General features: G+C 35.8%; 1 protein-coding gene across 1 annotated transcript in view; it reads right to left on the bottom strand.

The window, feature by feature from the left end:
- Positions 1–19,999, bottom strand: part of DIAPH2 (diaphanous related formin 2) — a gene marked incomplete at its 5' end in the record, with an annotated part of 895,530 nt that overhangs the window by 814,012 nt on the left and 61,519 nt on the right. Inside the window, one exon of the mRNA XM_079728322.1 lies at positions 959–1,063. Coding sequence (XP_079584448.1) covers positions 959–1,063 — 105 coding nt within the window. The remainder of the gene's footprint in view (positions 1–958; positions 1,064–19,999) is intronic.

Genomic DNA, 19,999 nt, shown 5'->3' with positions numbered 1-19,999 from the left:
TTATTCACTGGTCAAGTTTTTAAATTTAAAATATGTATGTCTTAAATGTAAATGTGTGTGTGTGTGTGTGTGATATACATATTACACAAACATAAAATCACTGTGTGTGATACATACATATATACATACACACATGTATATAATATATACAAATATAGTGATGTTATGAACTCTAAATGTGAAAAGCTTCTTCTTTACAGAAATGTAAAAGATATATTTCATCATTTCAAAAAATACATTTTTTCTTACAAAAATAAATCAAACCTGAAGACTATTTTTGGAAGCACCTTAGGAAATGAACAAAGCAACACATTCCATTAAAACACGAAGATTTTCCTGCTGAAGACAAGTCTTTTCAATGAACCCTACTTTCAAGTCTTTTGAGACTCGCACAGAGTTCATTAAAGCTCCTATTAAACACCCTTCTTTGTGTTAAATTTAGCTGTACAATAACAATTATGAGGTAGTTTACATAGTTAGCATCACAGAAAATAATGAAAAAAACAAAACTGCTTATTAAAAACATTGCTAAAAATTTCATGCAAGCAGATACTGGACATATAGCTTTAACGTAAACTTAGTTAAATCTTGTGACTAGGCTATGTTTGTATCTTCTCCCTCAAAATCTGAAATGTTCATGTAACAAACTGTGTATTAAGTGGAATACCTGCAAATTGCTGTCATTTGTTAGTAAGTGCACAAAAACTCAGCCCCAAAACTTACTGGATTAACTCAGAGCCCTCTATCCTTAGTCTGTCTTGTTTATAAGAATGGAAGTCTCTTTAATTAAGAACAGTTTTGAAATATATACAAAATGTATTAAAGTACATGTATATGCTTCCTTTACAAGTCTATATAAGTACATTGAGGTAAGAACTTGGAGAGCCAAGATTTGTTTCTTTTTAAGCAGATAACGCTAAGCTCATTATGTGGGTGCCGGGAGATTCTCACTACTTACAGATTTGGCAGTAGCAGAAATATACTGGACGACCATCTCACGCTTGGTGGTAAAATCTTTGTTTCTTAAAGGAGCTTTTCGTTCTTCATTAAGGTTCATGTCCTCCTGTTAAAAAGAACATTTATTGTGAGCATTATCAAATTTCTGCTTACGAGTTTCAAAAGTGATTAATAAATATTAAACAACAAGGTCCTACCGTATAGCACAGGGAACTATACTCAATATCCTATAATAAACCATAATGGAAAAGAATATAAAAAAGAATATGTATATATATATATATATATATGTATGACTGAATCACTTTGTTGTACAGCACAAATTAACACACCATTATAAATCAACTATACCTCAATAAAATAAATTTTAAAAAAAGAAAAAGAAAACAATATTTTTTGTCTTAAAATAGAAAGTCATGCTATGACTAACAACAACCATCATTTTTCTGGCTCCTTCACTATTATTTTTCACTCTATATACCATAATCTTATATAAACTTTACCATATAATAATGGTTCATATCCCTACCTACTCAATAAATGAGCAGAAAGAAAAAAAAAACTTTTAACTATTCCATAGAACAAACTGTCAGTTTATAGCATAGATATACATCATACCTTAGCAAAGCTATTTATTTACACTGATAGCAAAAATAAACAGATAAACAAACACTTTATTATTTGGCATATGTTCTCGTAAGATAATTATTAACTAGAAGAGCAAATATGATTTGTAAATTAACAGGAAATATACAGCTACAATATGTCACTGAAGAAAGATTCATAAGAAGTTGCTGAATTTGGAAAAAAAAATCAGAAACATAGTTACCTGTATAGGGATAACAAAAACTGCTCACTGTAGAGAAAAATATCATGACAACACATTGTTTTGAGGTTCAATAAGCTTTAATTTGGTTGGAAATCTTCCTTTATATTGTGATACACACACATGTATAATATTTTCACTAGAAAAATTATTTTTCTTCATTTTGAAACTCATGTTAACCCCTGCAACACATTAAGACAGGGGCCCCCAAACCCCCAGGCCATGGCCTGTTAGGAACTGGGCCACACAGTAGGAGGTGAGCGGCAGGTGAGCAAAGCTTCATCTGCCGCTTCCCATCGCTCCCCATCGCTCCCCATCACTCTCATTACGGCCTAAACCATCCCCCACTTCCCTGTCCTTGGAAAAATTGTCTTTCACAAAACCAGTCCCTGGTGCCAAAAAGGTTGGGGACCGCTACATTAAGACACACTTGAAGGGTCACAAAATCAAGTTGGAAAGGACTATGCTTCAAAAAGTAACATCAAATGAAAAGCCAACCTACAGAATGGGTGAAAATGTTTACAAGTCATATGTCTGATAAGGGGCTTGTATATAAATTATAAAAAGAAGCCTTACAAGTCAACAATAAAAAGACAAATAACCCAAATACAAGTGGGCAAAGGATTTGAATAGACATTTCTCTAAAGAAGATATACAAATGGCCAATAAGCACATGATGTTCAACATCATTATTCATCAGGGAAATGCAAATCAAAATCACAGTGAGATAACATTTCACTCCCACCAGGATGGCTATGATGAAAAAGGTAATAACAATTGTTGGTGAGGATGTGGAGAAATTGGAACCCTCACACACTGCTGGTGAGAATGTGAAATGATGCAGCCACTTTGGAAAACAGTCTAGCAGTTCCTCAAAAAGTTATACTTAGAGTTACCACATGACTCAGCTTATACCCAAGAGAAATGAAAACATCTGTTCACACAAAAACTTGTACATGGGGACTTCCCTGGCAGTCCAGCGGTTAAGACTTCGCCTTCCAATGCAGGGAGTACAGGTTTGATCCCTGGTCAGGGAGCTAAGATCCCACATGCCTCAGGGCCAGAAAAACAAAAAAACATACAACAGAAGCAATATCGTAACAAATTCAATAAAGACTTTAAAAATGGTTCACATCAAAAAATCTTTTAAAAAAAAATAGAAACTTGTACATGAATGTTCATAGCAGCAGCAGCATCAGAGTGGAAACAATCCAAATATCCATCAAGTGATGAATGGATAAACAAATGTCATATGTCCATGCAACTGAATATTATTCAGCCACAAAGAGGAATAAAGTACTGATACATGCTACAGCATGGATGAAACTTGAAATCACATTATGCTAAATGAAAGAAGCCAGTCACAAAAGGCCATATATTATAAGATCCCATTTATATTAAATATCCAGAACAGGCAAATCTATAAAGACAGAAAGTGGATTAGAGGTTGTCAGGGGCAGGGTAAGGGGGGGACGGGAGAATTGGGGTGTGACTGCCAACAGATATGGTGTTTCTTTTGGGGGTGATAAAAATGTTCTGAAAGTGATTGTTGTGATGGTTGCACAGCTCTTTGAATATATGAAAAAAACACATTGAACTGTATACTTTAATAGGATGAACTTTATGGCATCTGAATGGTACCTCAATTTTTTAAAAACAGAAAAAGAAATCAGTATTTTTATCCCTTTACTTGCTTAGTAATTCTAACCATTACTATTTTTTTAATCAAGTAAACTAATAGGCCAACAAAGAAAAATACTAAAATTATTTTAAAGATTCATATGTGAGAATGTGGGGGAAAAAACAAAGAATACATAAAAAGTAATCAAACTGCATCAATTGAATAGTAACTTCAGTGACAGCAAGAATCTCATGATCTATAGTTGCACCCACTGCAGTGACTCCTATGATGATTAATTCACAACCAATACTTATAAATTTCATGTATATATACGTATCCCCTTTCCCAATCACCTCCATCACTGTCTCTACTTCTCTACCTTTCCTGTCTTATCTCCTTATTTCTCATTTGTATATCCCACTTGTTAATGACTTACTTGAAGGCAGGCTCTCTTTCTCTGACTAGATCTAGCGTTGTTGAATCAAAGTAGAATCACAGAAACGAGACTGGATGGCACTTTATAAAGTCCACAGACACTCATCTATGTTCTGTGTCAACTTCAGCTAACAGGGTACTCACTATCTCTACAGGCAGCCCATCCCATTATAGGGCAGTTTAATTTTTGCCAAGTTTTTCCTTGGAGGACTGGATCTAAAATACATACAACAAAATATTAATATCATATTAAGGTGGAAAGACTGTGTCATTATTTTTTCTCTTCTACTTTCTAAATTTTGGATCACTTATTTACTGAACACATACCATGCACCATGCACTATGCTAGACTGGGTAGGGAATGCAAATTTGAAAGAGTGCTTGAGCCTACAAATTAAATGTTATTATTTGTGAAATACTTAGAACAATGCCTGATACTTAGTAAATGCTATATTTGTCTGTTAAAGAAATAAAAATAAATGGTTCATGGTCTAGTATGGAAGACAGACATGCAAACAAATCATTATAACAGAGGCATGTAGAGGACGTTTTGGGAACACAGAGGATAGATGGGAAGGTCAGCAAAGAAGTCTTCATCAGCATTTGGGTCTTGAGAAAAATCTGAGTGAAGGTCAAGAGACTAGCTACCAGACCACAGTGGGCTTCTGTCATGGTTGGTTGCCCAATAGCACTTGAACATGCCCTCTACATTTTAAACACTCACCCAGTGTCAGCCCCATCAAGGAAGAATCCATAAAAACCACATTTGTCAGTCTCCCTTATAACTAGAGTACAGGTAAGGTAGCTTAGTTTCCACCCATGAAATTCATGCATAGGAGATGTAGATTCAGAAGTATGTAAGGGAACAAGCCATGAGTAAGCCACCTGTTTCGTTGGTATTGGTGGCAACAGAGATGACGTGGTTATGGAATTGATGGCAGCAGACGTGTCTTTTTTATCACAACAGTTTGACAAAATGGTTCTGGGGTGGCAACAGTTCCTTCATCAGATATTTCAGTTGTGTGGTTCTGGAAGTTATTCCTATAATAATGTTACCTGGAGCCTGTTTTGCAACCCTCCTAATTCGTACCTCTTTTTTTTTATATATATAAATTTATTTATTTATTTTTCCCTGCATTGGGTCTTCGTTGCTGCACTCGGGCTTCCTCTAGTTATGGTGAGCGGGGGTTACTCTTCCTTGTGGTGTGTGGGGGTTACTCTTCCTTGTGGTGTGTGGGCTTCTCATTGCTGTGGCTTCTCTTGTTGCGGAGCATGGGCTCTAGGCACACAGGCTTCAGTAGCTGTGCAACACAGGCTCAGTAGTTGTGGCTCACAGGCTTAGTTGCTCCGTGGCTCACGGGCTTAGTTGCTCCGTGACATGTGGGATCTTCCCGGACCCGGGGCTCGAACTCACGTCCCCTGCATTGGCAGGCGGATTCTTAACCACTGCGCCACTAGAGAAGCCCCGTACCTCTTAATATGTGTGTGTGTGTGTGTGTGTGTGTGTGTGTGTGTATATATATATATAAATATATATATTCTATTTAAAGTAGCCAGAATGAATTCTCTTATGTTTAATAATTTGGGCTATTAAAGTAATTCAAGTAACTAGTGATAAGAGTCCGAACTAAGAGAAATGATAATCAGATTGGACAGGGGAATAAACTAAAGGAACATGTAAATGTTACAGGAAGGCAACATTCTCTCCTTCAGGCTAAAGTATACCTACCAGTTTCAACCTATCTTCGTGTGACATGGCTCAGCGTCTCTCTCAAATACCCTGTGGTCTGATAAATCCAAGGAAGGAAAGGACTTCCACGTCCTTCATCTTGAAATACTATACCTCTATTAATTCAGCTTCAGATTTTATGGCTTTATTGGCAAGTACATCATTCTGCTGACTCATATTGTGTTTGTTTCCATCAAAACCCCCTAAATACTGCTCATGTACGCTGGACTATGTCCCTACCATCTCATAATGTTCTGGTTAAATTATAGTCTCCTGCAAATGTAGTTAGCATGAATCTGCATCCCCAAGTAGAATCGACTCTGGAACAGTGACAAGATTGTATTTGTACACGTCACAGCCAGGCTCAAGAGTGTGGTAATGTCACCTTTGGCAGCCTCTAGGTAGAGAGTTTGCTCTCCTTCCAGTGCCATTTCTCTGTTACCATGTACCTCTAATCCAATTTTCAATGGCACACACTGCTAAGATCATGCTATCAGACTAGAATCATGGAGGCAGGCAGGACACTAAGGGGAATATGGAGAATACAGACCTCAGAGGAATGTCAAGATTAATTGTGATCATGAACCCAAGCCTCGTGTATATTAACTAGCCATCAAAGAATGTCAGGTATTAGTGTTATTGTCACTTCCCTGGTCTCATTTCTTTTCTTTTTTTTTTTTTTTTCCTGTAAATGGCCTAGACCCTTCTTTTTTTTGTTTTATTTTTATTGGAGTATAGTTGATTTACAATATTGTATTAGCCTCAGGTTTACAGCAAAGTTAATCAGTTACACATATACATATATGCACTCTTTTTTTCTTTTTTTTTAGATTCTTTTCCCATATAGGCCATTACAGAGTATTGAGTAGAGTTCCCAGTGCTATATAGCAGGTTCTTATTAGTTATCTATTTTATATATAGTAGTGTGTATATGTCAATCCCAATCTCCCAATTTATCCCTCCCCACACCCATATCCCCTGGTAACCATAAGCCTGTCTTCCGCATCCATGACTCTACTTATGTTTTGTAAATAAGTTCATTTGTACCTTTTCTTTTTTTACCACTTTTCATCTTACCCCTTAGGTTTGAATGATGCAAGCTTGTTTGCAGTTTTTCTACATACACTATGCTATTACACACTTCCATTACTTTGTTCATGATGCTGTTCTCTCTGCCTAGAATGCTGTCAACTTCAGCACCCTCTTCATCTATTAACCCCCATCTTATCCCACCTCACCGTACTCCATAACACCCAAATCCATATTGGGCTAACTAATGTACTTCTGCTAATTCAGATTTCCCTCAAAGCACCTCATTTAGAAATGACTATCTTCATTCTATTCTTCCATATTAATTTCCTATATTGTATCAATATAAGCTAACTGAGGGAAGAAACTGGGTTCTTTTTTTCTTTGTATTTCCAAGCAAAGAGTATGCATTCCTGGAATGTACCAGGCATTTAATAAATATCTGTTGAACCAATGTGATATTTAGGAGCTTTTCTCTAAATATTTTAATTTGCTTTACCACAAACACAAAATCCACAAAATCCATTAATTTATAATTTTAAATCCATTAATTTATAATCTTAAAATAATCAAAGATAACTATAATTGCTGTTCATGCTAGGGTATATTTTTAGGTACTAAGGTATCATTAGTTTATTCTCTTCAGGGGTACAGGTCCCCTCGAGATAGAAGTTAAAGAATACTTGAATAATTATTATTGAGAAGCAGAAGGAAGAGGGCAAGCATTTGATGGTGAAGTCAAGTTCAGATTTACAAACAGCGAGTGGAAAATCCAGCCTTAAACTGGGATCAGTGCATGTTGCAGAAACAGAAACAGTTACTTTATAGAAAATATATAGACATTTTTAGCAACTGTATAGAAAGAAGGAGCAAGTATTACTTCTTATAGAGGAGGAGAAGATGTAAAAACATAAAGGGTTGACATTTACCTTTCATAAAACAAGTGAGGAATGCTTTCATTAGAATTTTAAAAAGAAATGTCCTGTCCTTTCTAGTTCTAGTAGAGGAATTATCCATAGAGCAAAGCCACAAACATTTTTTATGCCTATAAATCTGCTGCATAGGTTGATTGGGACTAGGTACCATTTATATGAACAGAGGAGACCATAATGACTCATCTTATTTTTACAGAAAGAAGCAGCATACTACTAATTAGGCAGCTAATACTTCCAAATCATTAATTCCAGCTTTACAATACAATCATAAAACTAAATAGAGCAATACTCATAATTCAATATTAATTCTAAAAAAAGTAATTGAATATGAAATTACTTCTAAACACACTGAGTTTTTTTTAATTGAAATATAGTTGATTTACAATGTTAAGTTTCAGGTGTACAGTAAAATGATTCAGTTATATATATGTATATATACATATATACACACACATAAATATTCTTTTTCAGATTCTTTTCCATTATAGGTTATTATAAGATATTGAGTAGAGCTCCCTGTGCTATACAGTATGTCCTTATTGGTCTTCTATTTTATATATAGTAGTGTTAAACACACTGAGTTCTTATAGTACCCAAAACACAAAAGCAAGCTTTTAGTGTATTTAACATTTAGTTAGTACTTCCACAATACATGAGAAGAATGTGGTATTTTGTAATTTAAGAAATGCTGAAGTAAATAACTGACCACTTATAATATTTGTATTATATTTGTATCAAGCCATATTTGTAAACACTAAACCATTTTTTCTCCTACCACTTATGTCATGATGCAATTTTCCCATTATAGACAAACTCCTTCACTTCTTCAGCAAATACACATTGTATTCTTAAAGTTATAACTGAGGAGCCGTATAAGAATAGAGTCAAATGAGAAGGTTAAAAGTAGAACCAGCTGCCTATTCATTCATTTGTACTCTCTTTCATTCATTCATTCTCATTCTCTCTCTCTTTCTCCCTCTCACCCCCCAGTGAATCTTTAAACAGGTGACAGTATAATTTTTTAAACTTTCTCATGTCCTAACATCATTTTCTATTTTCCTAACCCTTCCACTGTTTTCCTCACTTGTTTTATGAAAGGTAAATGTCAACCCTTTATGTTTTTACATCTTCTCCTCCTCTATAAGAAGTAATACTTGCTCCTTCTTTCTATACAGTTGCTAAAAATGTCTATATATTTTCTATAAAGTAACTGTTTCTGTTTCTGCAACATGCACTGATCCCAGTTTAAGGCTGGATTTTCCACTCACTGTTTTTAAATCTGAACTTGACTTCACCATCAAATGCTTGCCCTCTTCCTTCTGCTTCTCAATAGTAATTATTCAAGTATTCTTTAACTTCTATCTCGAGGGGAACTGTACCCCTGAAGAGAATAAACTAATGATACCTTAGTACCTAAAAATATACCCTAGCATGAACAGCAATTATAGTTATCTTTGATTATTTTAAGATTATAAATTAATGGATTTTTACATTTATTTCTTTATTCTCTTCTAAAGAAACGTTTATATAAAGATATGCTCCATAGATAATTCCTCTACTAGAACTAGAAAGGACAGAACATTTCTTTTTAAAATTCCAATAAAAACATCAGGAATTTTCTACATAAGTAAATAAACAGCCAATTGTACCTGGTATTAATTAACTACCTCATGTCTTCAAATGATCCAGTTAAGTTTACCTGTATAGAATGTAGCGGCATAACATATAGAAGTTTACATGGAAAACAAAGTTAAAGGGGAAAAAAAATTGTCCAAATACATTATCCCTACAAATGGTATGAAGCCAAAAGCCAGGGCAAGCAAGCATGAAATTAAGTGAATGTTACTGAGTACTACACAAAAAGTCTTCAGCTATTTCTACTTTCAGGGCCTATTGGAGGAAACTACAACTATGAACACCTACATATACCACTTCACCATCAAGAAGGTAAACTCAGAACATCTATTTAGCTATTAGGAAACCCAAATATTATTTTCACTCTCCCATAATCCTTAATCCTGAGCTCAACATGGAACCAGTGTCCAGAGTCCAAAGATTACATAAAGGATCAACTGTGGTTTGTGAAATATTGATGTTTCTTCAAAATACAAGAAAATAAGCTTCAATATTTAACATGAGATTAACACTGAAGCCCTCACTGGATCCATAGGTCCAAATGGTACATGAGGTATCTCAAGGGAAGAGTGGGGTATTCACAATGCATATTTTTTCACTGTCAGTGTACTGCAATGTACTGCAGTTTACAAGTACCTGGTTAAGTGGAATTACAGGCTATTTTACCTAGTTTTAACCAAGTCTAGCCTCAAAACAACAACAACAAAATAGAAAAGTAGCTTTAAAAGATTCTTGCAAAGACAACAGATTGAGGATAATAAGATAATACCAATAATGCAAGTAGGGGGAACAAGAAAATACTAGACTGTTATATCTCCTACTCATAGGTCTGAGACTTTCATCAATCATATCATAAGATAAAAGTAATAAAAATATAAGGCTGATAAGAAGCTGGTCCCACAAGATTAAAAATTAGTAAGGTAACTATCTGAAATATGCATGTATATCAATCATCACTGATGACTTTCATTTTATGTGCATACTGCACCTTAAAAATATTAGCTAATGATAGTATAAAGCTACCTCAAACTTGCAGGCCATTTAAAATCCAAACATCTAGACCATGAGGAAAGCTTTTTCGATTTTCTCAGCAATAATTAGAATCATGTGATACGCAATCCAGTACTTAGTGAAATTTTGTAAACTTAATGACACATGTTTAGAAGACTCTTTTGCATGTTTTCTTTCTTTAATAGCAAAAGACACAAGTTCCCATGACACTGGGGGAACACTTGGTAGAAGCAGCTGAAATAATACATGCAAAACAACATGGCAGTAAATGAAAACACATTCCTTTGTCAGCAAATACTGTCAGAAGACACATAGAAATCATTGCTGAAAATTTGCTAAAACAAGTATTAGAAAAATTACTCAGTGCGGGAGGTTTATCATACAGCTGAATAAAAATACAGCTGTTTTTTTTTTCTTTTAAACAACTCAGCTTATATTATTTGCTAGATTGTTCCAATAATGAAATATAAAAACTACTTTTCTTTGAGTTGCTAATGGAACAATGTAACAGAGAAAACATACTGTCAAAATAAATGATTTATTTAATAAAAGGATGTTTTATGAAAAAACTGTAAGTGGGAAGCATTCCTGAGTAAGGAAGGTTAGCCCACTTATAAAATTCAAACCATTGCAAGAAAGAAGTTGAAATCAAAATACACACAGTGGTATGCAGAGTCAAGAATGTAGGTGTTTTTTGTTGTTGTTTATAAAAGCAAGATATTTCAAATACTGTAAATATTTACAATATTTTAAAATGATACAGGAAGTGAGTATGAAAACATGTATCTTACAGATAGATCTCCAGCTATCTCATGACAAAGTATTTTAAAACTTCTGAAATTTCACATGACTTGGGCATTTTTCATTCACAAAAGGACGAGTAATCCCTTAAGAGTTAACAACTGGTGAGAAAGTAACTGCTTTTCAAATGAACTTCATTGAAAAAGCCACACACTGGCAGACCCAACTGCCAGGTGGGTCTCCTTCACCCTTGCATGACTCACCTCTTCTTTCTTCTTCCGGGTATTAGGTACAATGTCTGCAGTGGATATGAGTAGACAAACATGGGGGCGAGGGTCTACACATTAAGTATGTGGAAGGAAAAATGGAAAAAGCCTATGTCCCTGATGACATCTAGTGAAGCCCGTTTTTTAAAGCCCATTTTGAACCAATTTATTCACAAATATAAAAACGCAACACCAGATTAGTACCAAGAACAACTGACCGTCATCAAGGGAGATGGAAATTTACTAGCCGTGGCTCAGCAGGAAACTTTTGCTTGATTCATGGATTGGACTGAGCAAAGTTAATACTATGATTTAATAAGTGTTGCTAATGATGTTCTCGTTCCACTTGGACCCATGCATCGTTGTCAGATTTATGTTTCAACTATAACAGACATTAAACCAAATATCAAAATAAAATGGACTTGGAACTAAACCTTCTAATTAGTCTCTTTTTTAAAACAAGACATAAAAAATAATGACACATTGACATTGCTCTCACTAAAAAGTTATTAATCGCGACAGCAAAGGCTTTTGCACCATTAATAAATAAACTCATTTTAAATCATTTTAAAATCTTGTTCATTGCATGTTTTTCTCATTCTTTTCTATGTCTGCATTTTATACATAGTATTAGTACATACATATATGTATATATTTTATAAATAAAACATATTGGTGTTACTTGCTGAAATATATATATATTTTTTTTCTAACGGGATAGGAAATCAGAAAGTTTAGAGACTACTACACTAGTCCAGAGGTTGACACTTTTACTGTAAAGGGCCAGACACTAAATGTTTTAGGCTTTGCAGGTCACAGGGTCTTTGTCACAACTACCCAACTCTGCAGTTACAGTGTAAAATGAGCCATCAACAATATGTAAACAAATGGCTGTGGCTGCATTCAACAAAATTGCATTTATGAACACTGAATTTCAGATTTTCATGTGCCCTGAAACAGTCTTCTTTTGATTTTCTGAAACCATTTAAAAATATAAAAGCTATTCTTACCTTGGGAGTCATACAAAATAAAAACCTAGAGGCAGGGATAGTGTCTTTGTCATCTTTATGCTCCCCTGCACCTAACAAAGTATCTGGCATTCAGTAGAGAGTTGTCAAATAAACTTCTCCATGACACAGAAATATGTCTTTGCTTTTCCTTTTTTTTTTCCCCACAATTACACCTTACGTTCTGCTATATCACCTCTATTCTTGACAGCAGGGATTTTCCTTGAGTTGCTCGCTCGCTCGCTCTCTCTCTCTCTCTCTCTCTCTCTCTCTCTCTCTCTCTCTCCTCAGAACTTAGAACAGTACCTGGCATATAGAAGGCACTGGACCTTGATGAACTAAGTCATTCAAACTTTGAGAACACTTTAATGTCAAAAAAATAAAGACTGAAAATTCAGAAGTGACACTGGGTTTCGTAGTATATTCAGATCTTCTCTGTTTCCTCCCTGAGCCCCTGTGCTGGCTTAAGTACTCACAGTAGCCTATTCACAGCTGTCCTACTACTATGGAAATCCTGTGTTTACTTGCTTACCTCCCTGACTAAATTCTGAGCTCTCTGGGGGCAAGTGAGGAACTGGATTTATCTGTGTACCTGCAGCATGTAGCACATGACCTGGCACACTGCACATAACAATACACAGTCGTGAAAATGCCTTCATGGCATAAAACACTAGTGGAACTTTTCAAACAGAAAAAAATACCTTAGGAAACATTTCTATGTACAAATCAAGAACAGAATCAGTGAATTGTGAAGTTTATCAGCTACAATCAGAGTAAATTTCCAAACCTAGTTCCTGTAATTCCTCTTCCTGGGACTTCTATCTTACTACTCCCTCATTTGTGAACTTTTGGTGAGAATTATATTTGGGAAGGAAATTTAAAAGTGACCCAGACTTAGCTAACTTTGAGACCTGTTTACAGGGTAAGTTTTGCTCCTCCTTTATATGCTTTACTTGGGCGTGTGTGTAAGAAAATAAAATGACTAGAAATGATGCCGGTGTTCTCTCAGTCCAATGATACAGAGTAAGGATATTGGAAATATAAATGTAAAAAATGGAAAGTAGGCTATCTAGATAATTTCTAAGGATCTAGACATTCCTGAAAATTATTTCCATGCCTTATTATAGATTTTAAGACCTATGTTACCAATAACTTATTTTACAGTAACTTAACCTTTAATTAAAAGTACTTATGCTGAGAGCACTAAAAGGTTCTCATCCAAGCTAACCAACTCCTAAAAGACTGATGTTGGGTGAGAAAGAAACCCATGACAGCAGTCAGGGGAAAACAAGGACAGCACCTGGGGTTCAAAGTCAAACAGGCTCTCAAAACTGATGAAAGGCAAAAGTGAGAGAACAAAATGAAAAGCTTTGGGATTACTTATGAGTTCTACCAGATGGAATATGGGGCAGATAATTTAATATTTATTGCTTATGACTGTACAATCATTAAATTATGCCCAAACTGCAAAATATATTAATGTAAATTGCTGAACAGAAACAAAGTATAAAACATCACATTTGCATGTGGAATCATATATTAAACATTGCCTTTAATAACGGAAGTTGAAATGAGGTGTGCCTAGAAATTAACCATAAATCATAAATCATTAATCATCACTAGCCTCATCTTTTGTATACAATCAAACTATTTAATTACCTATATTAAAACACAGTCCTTATTGACATATCTGTAGGACTCTAATGTGACCAACACCAGCTGGACTTCCACTCAATAGATCCTGTACTAGGTAAAAGAAATTAAATTCCAACTTGAACTTCCAAGACATCTCTGTATGTTTATTTTTTTAAGCTTAAAATGGAAATCCCCTATCCCCTAAGCAAAAAAAAAAAAAAAAAAAAAAAAAACAGTTTTAGAACAGTTGCATACAAAAGGGAAATAATATTCAAAAGGAAATGGACAGTGTCCAGACACATTTCTCTCCTTGCTCTAATTGCATTATTCAAAAATGAGCTATTGCTATTAAACATTTAATAGTCCTTAAGCAGTATTCTCAATGTACAAAGACCAGTTCAGTTATTCTCAGTAAGCTCAAAGGCTATGATACCTTAACATGTTGAATAGTTATTCAATTGCAGCATTATTAATTTCCTTATATTTAAAGTGTAAGGGAGAAGATATTTCACCAGTCCTAATTAGAGACAATACAAAATGTCTCTGATTAACATGAAAAAGATGATAAGTATGAAACTCATTCAAATTTGAATTTGGGGTTAAAGATGATATGTAATATTACGATAGTTCAGTCATCTTTTAAAGTTACCCTCCCCAAAATGTGGTAGCAGTATTGTTGTCTTGGTCCTACTACCTTTACCCACTTGTGGAAGATTTGAAAACATGACTGGGCAGAAAAGGGGAACAGGAATCTTAAAGAGCAAGTATAGTTTACCCCCATGCAGGTAATTATAAAAATCATATAAAAACGAGTGAGGGTATTTTTTTCCACTCCTGAAAGTTTTAATAAAAGAACCACTTTCTAATTTTCAGTTAATAGGCAATGACTACACTCCAAGTACAAAATCCAGTTTTACAAACTACTGAAGACACACTGATAATAAATAGCGTGCACTCCATGAAAAAAGCAATCATCTAAAAGTTTCAAATTTAGAACTTTACATCTGTCAGCAATAGCCATGGATACCGTTACTCAGAAGATCTGTCTATACTTGTTTCCTTGAGCAGCCACAATATGAAAAGTGGCATATCAATGCGTAGAACAGATGTCAGTGTCAATGGAACGTTAGTAATCTACTAACTCACTAGTAAAGTAAAACCTAACCATTCAGATCTTTCAGTTAACTGGACTCATCCCAGGATTTTACTTGGCTATAAAGTGTCAAGTGATGTTTAAAATGAGCTATTAGTAGTTAAAGTTACAGTAATCAAATAAAAGAATTAATACTTTTTTAAAAATCTGTAGTAATTTCAGATTGAGCCCAACATTGCCCTATTATCTACATCTACAAACCTGTACAGGGAGAACTTCTGTTGACAAATATGATCCTCAGACATAACAAGAGTTTCAATTATCAGAGTAATAGAGGATTTATTTGAATATTGCCTTTCATTACTGAAGCTTTCACCAAAAGTTTCACCAAAATATATCATCCCCCAGAAATTCCAAATAATAAATTATATTAGCAATTTTAACGTAATATGTTTCTTGTCAAGCGTCTCATACCCTGTTACTGTCTATAATGTTGTGCTATTTTATGTAATTATTTTAAATGTTTCACTCCTCAAGGTATGCTATCTTAAAACACATACAAGGTGTTTATGCCCAATGGTCTAAACATTTGTAGTACTCTAAAGTGTAAAAAGTCTGAAAACAGGAATAGCACAATGAAGGATGAGAATCAAGAGAGACAAGATTGTCATAATAGCCATCAAGTAGGACAAGTACATCTATTACATTATTTGTACATGGAAGGACACCTACAAAGAATGAAATAAAAAAGGGAAATTTCATATCTGGAAATCAACTTCTGACGACTTAAGTGTCTTCTCCCAATCAACTATGAAGATGGCATTTGAACAGTTTTCCAAAACTAAATTGTGGGCCTCTTTCTTTTCAATCGATGCTCTGTAAAATGCAATAACTCGGAAAAAGACAACCTTCTGTCATCAATAGGAAACAATCCATCCATCTCGCTTTACCTGCGAGGCAATGTACCTCAGAGTTGCCTTCTACTTCCACTCAGTATGAGTGCAAAAAAGTGTATTAATTTTACATTTAGCTTAAATGAAATATTATTAAAGATAGAGATTACCAAAATGCCAATTTTTTAGATTTTATGTACCTAAATTTAAGTTTGAGCTCAGCCCCTTATTAGCTAAGGCAAGTTACAGAACCAATTTCTTTAGCCTCTCTCTAAGCTTTAATTTCCTTATCTGAAAAATGGAGGATAACTATGTTGCCTACTTTGCAGCACTGTCACAAAGATCAGCTGAAATAATACATGTAAACTGTTCAATTACATGCTGGGCCCAAGGGTGCACAGTAAATGAAAACTGTGAAAATTCGTAAAATAACTTGTTCACTTAACCTGATTACAGACAAACTAAAGATAATAAAGAAAATTCAAAATGTTCAATGTACAAGTAGACTTCTCTCAAAGAAGAGATACAACCCTTAAAAAGTTTTTTATTGATCTTTTGCTGTTACTTTTAAGCAAATCATAATTGTCTGATTTCCTTTTCCAATATTCCCATAGAAGGAAAAATTCTCATTAGGGAAAATGTAGCACCAAGTTGTACCTTTCTTTAAGTCACATTTATGAATCCACAAGCAAATCTTTTTAAAAACATAACACATTTAAAGAGGAAAGTGGTAATTTGTTGAGGAAACATTAGAATTAAAATTGAAACCACAAAACGGAAACATTGTAAAAGGTTTGAAAACATAGTAAATGCTGTACACAAATTGAAAAAAATTATAAGTGCCAGGAATCATTTTTGCTTACAGCTATCATCATGTAAAAGTCATGTGTGTGTCACTGAAGCAAATGAAGAGGGTAGTAGAGGAAGATATCAAAGAGGTAAAGTGGGGATCAGATCATACAGGGCCTTACAGGCTCTTATAAGGATACTGGCTTTTGTACCCTGAGGGAAATAAGAAGCCATAGTGGAGATTTGAGAACCCAAGTGACATGACATTGTTCAGGTTTTAAAAGGGTAATGTTTCTGTGTTGAGAATATACTGCAGAGGGTCATGGTGGAAGCAGGGAGACCAATGAGGAACTGTGTTAGTCCTAATAGTTCTACCACTATTGTAGCAGCCTGGGTGAGGCTTCAACCAGTATGGGACCAGTGAAGGCGGTAAGAAATGGTCAGCTCTTGTAAGTACCGTACTTTGAAGGAAGAGTGCATGGGTTTCCTAGTCAATTGAATGTAGAATGTGAGAAAGAGAGACTAGACAAAGACAATTCCAAAGTTTTAGGCCTGACTAACTGGACAGACGGATATACCATCAACTGAGAAGGGGGAGACACTGGGAGGAGCAGGTTTGGAGGGGAATATCAACAGTCTGGTTTTGGATATGTTACTTTTGAGAAGTCTACTGACCAATCAGAGAGAGATGTCAATTATGAAGTTTGATTATGAGAGTCTAGAGTTCAGACACGAGCACTAAGCTGTAGATAAATTTGAGAATTGTGAGCATACCAGTGGAATGTGAAGCCACAGTGCTGGTTGCAATCACAAAAGAAGATAGTGTAGCTAGAGAAGAGAACATGTCCAAGGATGGATCCCTGGGCCTCTCCAACATTTAAAGGTTGAGGACATGAAAAGGAATCAGCAAAGAAGACTAAAAAGCAGCAGCCAAAGAGATAGGAGGAAAACCATATAAAGGGGGAGCAGGGGGCAGTTTATGACCAAATGCATCACCTGCTGCTGATCGGTCAGTTAAGATGAGAACTGAAAACTGAACATGGGACTCAGCAGCATAAAGATCTCTGGTGACACTGATAAGAGCCATTTTGATGGAATGGTGGGATGGAAGCCTAGCTAGAATGAGTTTTAAGACAGAAAGTTAAGACAAGAGAAATCAGAAGCAGTGAATATAAACAAAATTATTAGGAGGTGTCTTCCTTCAAAGGAGAGTAAAAATACAGTGGTAGCAGGCAAGGGAGATAAGGTCATGAAAAACTTGTAAAGTGAGATAGCACATTTGTATGCTGCTGGGAAGGGCAGAAGAGAGAGGAGAAAATGATTGGAGCAATGTCCTTGAGTAAGTAGGTCTAAAGGAATGGAACCTTGTACACAAATGGAAGGACTGGAAGATGAAAACTTCATCTATGGTGGTGATAGGTAGCAAGACTGCAGATACTCAAACTTAGGTAGATGTGGTGGTGAGAGTCTGTGGAAGTTCTCTTCTGATCACTTCAGTTTACTCAGTAAATTACACAGTAAGCTCATCAGCAGAGCATAGAGATGGGTAAGAGTTCTGAGGATTGAGCAGCAAAGTAAAGGTGTGAAATAGTCATCTAGAAGCACAGTGGATGGAATGGAGTAGGGAAATAGAAGATGACTGTGTGAAAACAGAAGGGCCTACTTGGGGCTTTGGAAAAGGAATCTGTTTCAGAATCATGAATAGACCACCACTGGATTAGAAGAGGCAAAACCTAGAGGACAGGAGGAAGACCAGATAGAAGGCTACTTTCATAGCCCACAAGAAAAAGCCAGAGAGGGCTACTGCCTAAAGCAGGGCAAGAGCATCTGGAGGGCAACTGAGGAAACAGATGTGAAAGTCATTGCAAAAGCAGAACCAGGGCTTCCCTGGTGGTGCAGTGGTTGAGAGTCCGCCTGCCGATGCAGGGGACACAGGTTCGTGCCCTGGTCCGGGAAGATCCCACATGCCACGGAGCGGCTGGGCCCGTGAGCCATGGCCACTGAGCCTGCGCGTCCAGAGCCTGTGCTCTGCAACGGGAGAGGCCACAGCAGTGAGAGGCCCGCATACTGCAAAAAAAAAAAAAAAAAAAAAAAAAAAAAAAAAAAAGCAGAACCAATGGGATTTGGAAAGCAATTAGAAGTGACTGAGAAAATGAATGGCATGGAAGAAGGCCCGTAAGTGTTGAGCTAAAGTGAACTGGAGGGTGGCAATACCACTGATAAACTAAAAGAACTATTTCACTACTGCAAAAATTAGTAACCGATTGGTCAGCTGATTAAAGGAGTAATTATCATTTGAGTGAAGTTTGAGTAAAGAGAAGAAGAGTTTAAAATAAGATTTAAAAGTTTGATTAATGTCAAAGAATGTTTGCTTCTGTCGTTGTTGGTTTGGGGTGATTAAGATAAGACAACCGAGTTGCAAATTGAGGGGCAACTGAAGAAAGAACAGAGCTTTATTTGCTAAAGGAAGGAAATGCAACAAACATTTATAAAATTATTTTTACAGAAAGTTTTATGCCAGGCACATTCTAGGAATATCATCTCCTCTAATCCTAAAAATAACCATATGAGGTAGACCCTCTTATGCCTTTGTTACAGTTATGGAAAATAAAGTGTAGAGGGGCTGTATCACCTTCACAGGGTAATGTGATTAATGGCAGAGCCAGAACTCAGCCTCAAGGCTGAATGACCCCAAAGTCCAAGCTCTTAACCAGTACACAAACATGCCCTGTAAAATTAAGGGCCTGGAAAAGGTAATATAGGTTGCTTAGCTTCTGAGAAGAGTTTCAGAGCTAAAGATCTCAGAGGTGGAATCATTCCAAAGAGTGACACAGTCCAAGGTGTAGTTATGTCTATAATTAGCTACATACATGGATGCAAAGGTCAGAGTTCAGGAAACCAAGGAACTAAGGGCAACAATGCGATGGCAAGGTTATCAATGTAATAGCTGAAATCACCAAAACGAATAGCAAGGGAAGGGTCAAAAGGATAGCCAGATGCTATCATCATCATGGCTGGTCAGCAGATAATAGACTTTACAAGAGAACGGGTTGTTGAAAGATGGTTCAAAGAATTTGTCATAGAAGGAGCAGCAGGAAAGAGGGTATACCATAGGACTAGGAGGAAAGGCTGAAGAGAGTGGGAATGTCAGGACTTGTGACAAGGGAAAAGCTGGATGTCAGCTCTGGCTAGACAGAAGGAACATTAAAGGAAAAGTTTAAAGATAAAGGGAATTTGTATTCACTCAACGACTTTCAATTACTAGTGGGGTTGGGGGCAGGGTGGTAACAAGATGTTCCATAATGGGCAGAGTAGAAGGGTCTAGATTTCCAGTATTCTTAACCTCTTCTTTTGGTATGGGTAAGGAGACCTTTGAAACTCTTGTGGACCTTAACTC

The sequence above is a fragment of the Hyperoodon ampullatus genome, assembly GCF_949752795.1.
Source record: "Hyperoodon ampullatus genome assembly, chromosome: X".
Classification (NCBI taxonomy): domain Eukaryota; kingdom Metazoa; phylum Chordata; class Mammalia; order Artiodactyla; family Ziphiidae; genus Hyperoodon; species Hyperoodon ampullatus.
The sequence above is the reverse complement of the archived record's forward strand: the minus strand, read 5'-3'. Positions and strand labels throughout refer to the sequence as shown.